Raw genomic sequence first — 2,533 nt, forward strand, 5'->3', positions numbered from 1 at the left:
TTGATATTCCTGGTTACCATGCTCATGAGTTAATGAACCAAGAATTACACCTGTCCTCTGATACCAATTAAAACTTGTAAAAGTATGCATAAATTAATTAAAATTTACTTGTAATAATGAGCATTATCTACAGAATTTTCCAGTGGCAAAAGGAAGTCAACAATCATCCCTTTCTTTCACCACCTCCCAGACCGACCTCAAACCACCTCCTTTCATACCTACCTCACACATCACCTCCTTTCGTACCTACCTCACACACCACCTGCTTTCGTACCGACCTCACACCACCTCCTTTCGTACCTACCTCACACCACCTCCTTTCGTAACTACCTGACACACCACCTCCTTTCGTACCTACCTCACACATCACCTCCTTTCGTACCGACCTCACACCACCTCCTTTCGTAACTACCTCACACCACCTCCTTTCGTACCTACCTCACACCACCTCCTTTCGTAACTACCTGACACACCACCTCCTTTCGTACCTACCTCACACATCACCTCCTTTCGTACCGACCTCACACCACCTCCTTTCGCAACTACCTCACACCACCTCCTTTCGTACCTACCTCACACCACCTCCTTTCGTAGCTACCTGACACACCACCTCCTTTCGTACCTACCTCACACACCACCTCCTTTCGTACCGACCTCACACACCACCTCCTTTCGTACCGACCTCACACACCACCTCCTTTCGTACCGACCTCACACACCACCTCCTTTCGTACCGACCTCACACACCACCTCATCCCGTCCCGACCTCACACAATTTCCTGTTTCAACACAACAGTTGATCTGAGCACCATTGTACCCACCGCCCCAGCTCCTGGTCTTAGAGTGTGTCGGTGGCATCCTGCTCTCCTCACTACTGTGTATTCTAAGCCTCGCAGCATCCCCGGTAAGTGGGCCTTTAAACGCATGTAAGGTTAATCTCTCGACGAGTCTAGGGATCTCTCGACGAGTCTAGGGATCTCTCGACGAGTCTAGGGATCTCTCGACGAGTCTAGGGATCTCTCGACGAGTCTAGGGATCTCTCGACGAGTCTAGGGATCTCTCGACGAGTCTAGGGATCTCTCGACGAGTCTAGGGATCTCTCGACGAGTCTAGGGATCTCCCAGCCTTTTCTAATCGACCAGGTGATTCTTCCAAGACCCCATCCAGCTCTTTAAGACACGTCTGGTCCCCTATTTTACTACCATGATAGTGGAATAGCATGCGATAGTCGCTACAGCTTCGACCTTACAGGCATGGGGTCAGCGGTTCGAGTTTCCTAGGGCCCAGGTGAATGCAATATCATGAAATAGTTTTATTAATTACAGTTCAATTCCTCCCCCAACGTCAAACTAATACATTTTAAATCATTGTAATTCTGATACATAATGAGAATTATGTAACGAATAGGCAACACAAAAATAGGCATAATGTGCTCGCATAATTACAAAATTGAAAGACTTTAGTGGATGTAAATAGAATTCCAGGAATACATGACATTACATGAAATTCATGAGAGTTACGCAATATCGCTGAACTGTGTATTAATACATATTTTAATGTAATGAAGAAGTGACAACATATATAAATTATATAGAAAGGGGATTTTATGGATATGGAAGCAGGAGAGCAAATTAAATAGACAACAACATTAATATAATTCTTGTAGTGACGGCATAACAGAGACTTCAAGGTGTACTTGGCTACAGTCTTTATGCTTGAGTGGTAGTTCCAGCCAGGGTGGGCGCTTGAGTGGTAGTTCCAGCCATGGTGAGTGCTTGAGTGGTAGTTCCAGCCATGGTGGGCGCTTGAGTGGTAGTTCGAGCCATGGTGGTCGCTAGAGTGGTAGTTCCAGCCATGGTGGTCGCTTGAGTGGTAGTTCCAGGCATGGTGGTCGCTTGATTGGTAGTTCCAGCCATGGTTGGTGCTTGAGTGGTAGTTCCAGCCATGGTGGTCGCTTGTGTGGTAGTTCCAGCCATGGTGGTCGCTTGAGGGGTAGTTCCAGCCATGGTGGTCGCTTGAGGGGTAGTTCCAGCCATGGTGGGCGCTTGAGTGGTAGTTCCAGCTATTGTGGGCGCTGGAGTGGTAGTTCCAGTCATGGTGGGCGCTTGAGTGGTAGTTCCAGCCATGGTTGTCGCTTCAGTGGTAATTCCAGCCATGGTTGTCGCTTGAGTGGTAGTTCCAGCCATGGTGGGCGCTTGAGTGGTAGTTCCAGCCGTGGTGGGCGCTTGAGTGGTAGTTCCAGCAGTGGTGGGGCGCTTGGAAGTCGATAGTGTTGTTGCCTATCAGTGACATCGGGGAAGTGAGGTCTAGCTCCTGGTGCCCGGCTTTGAACCTGTTCCATTGTCATTTAAATACTCTGACCTCCGAATTCTTCGTTAAATCTGGCCTTAAATTTGTGGATGGAGGTGGCTTCCACAACTTATTTTTTCAGTGTATTCCAATTGTTCATCACCCGTACAGGGTATGAGCATTTCTTCACATTACATCCATTCAGTTGTGTTTCTACTTTCCACCTAAGTCCTCTCATCTTAGT

General features: G+C 47.7%; 1 protein-coding gene across 1 annotated transcript; it reads right to left on the reverse strand.

Moving 5' to 3' along the window:
- Positions 1–1,709: 1,709 nt before the first annotated feature.
- On the reverse strand, positions 1,710–2,186 carry LOC123763051 (spore coat protein SP65-like). Its single transcript, XM_045749999.2, has one exon. It carries the CDS (start codon positions 2,184–2,186, stop codon positions 1,710–1,712), a length of 477 nt encoding a protein of 158 aa, XP_045605955.2.
- Positions 2,187–2,533: the final 347 nt, after the last annotated feature.

Source organism: Procambarus clarkii, chromosome 47 (genome assembly GCF_040958095.1).
Source record: "Procambarus clarkii isolate CNS0578487 chromosome 47, FALCON_Pclarkii_2.0, whole genome shotgun sequence".
NCBI lineage: Eukaryota > Metazoa > Arthropoda > Malacostraca > Decapoda > Cambaridae > Procambarus > Procambarus clarkii.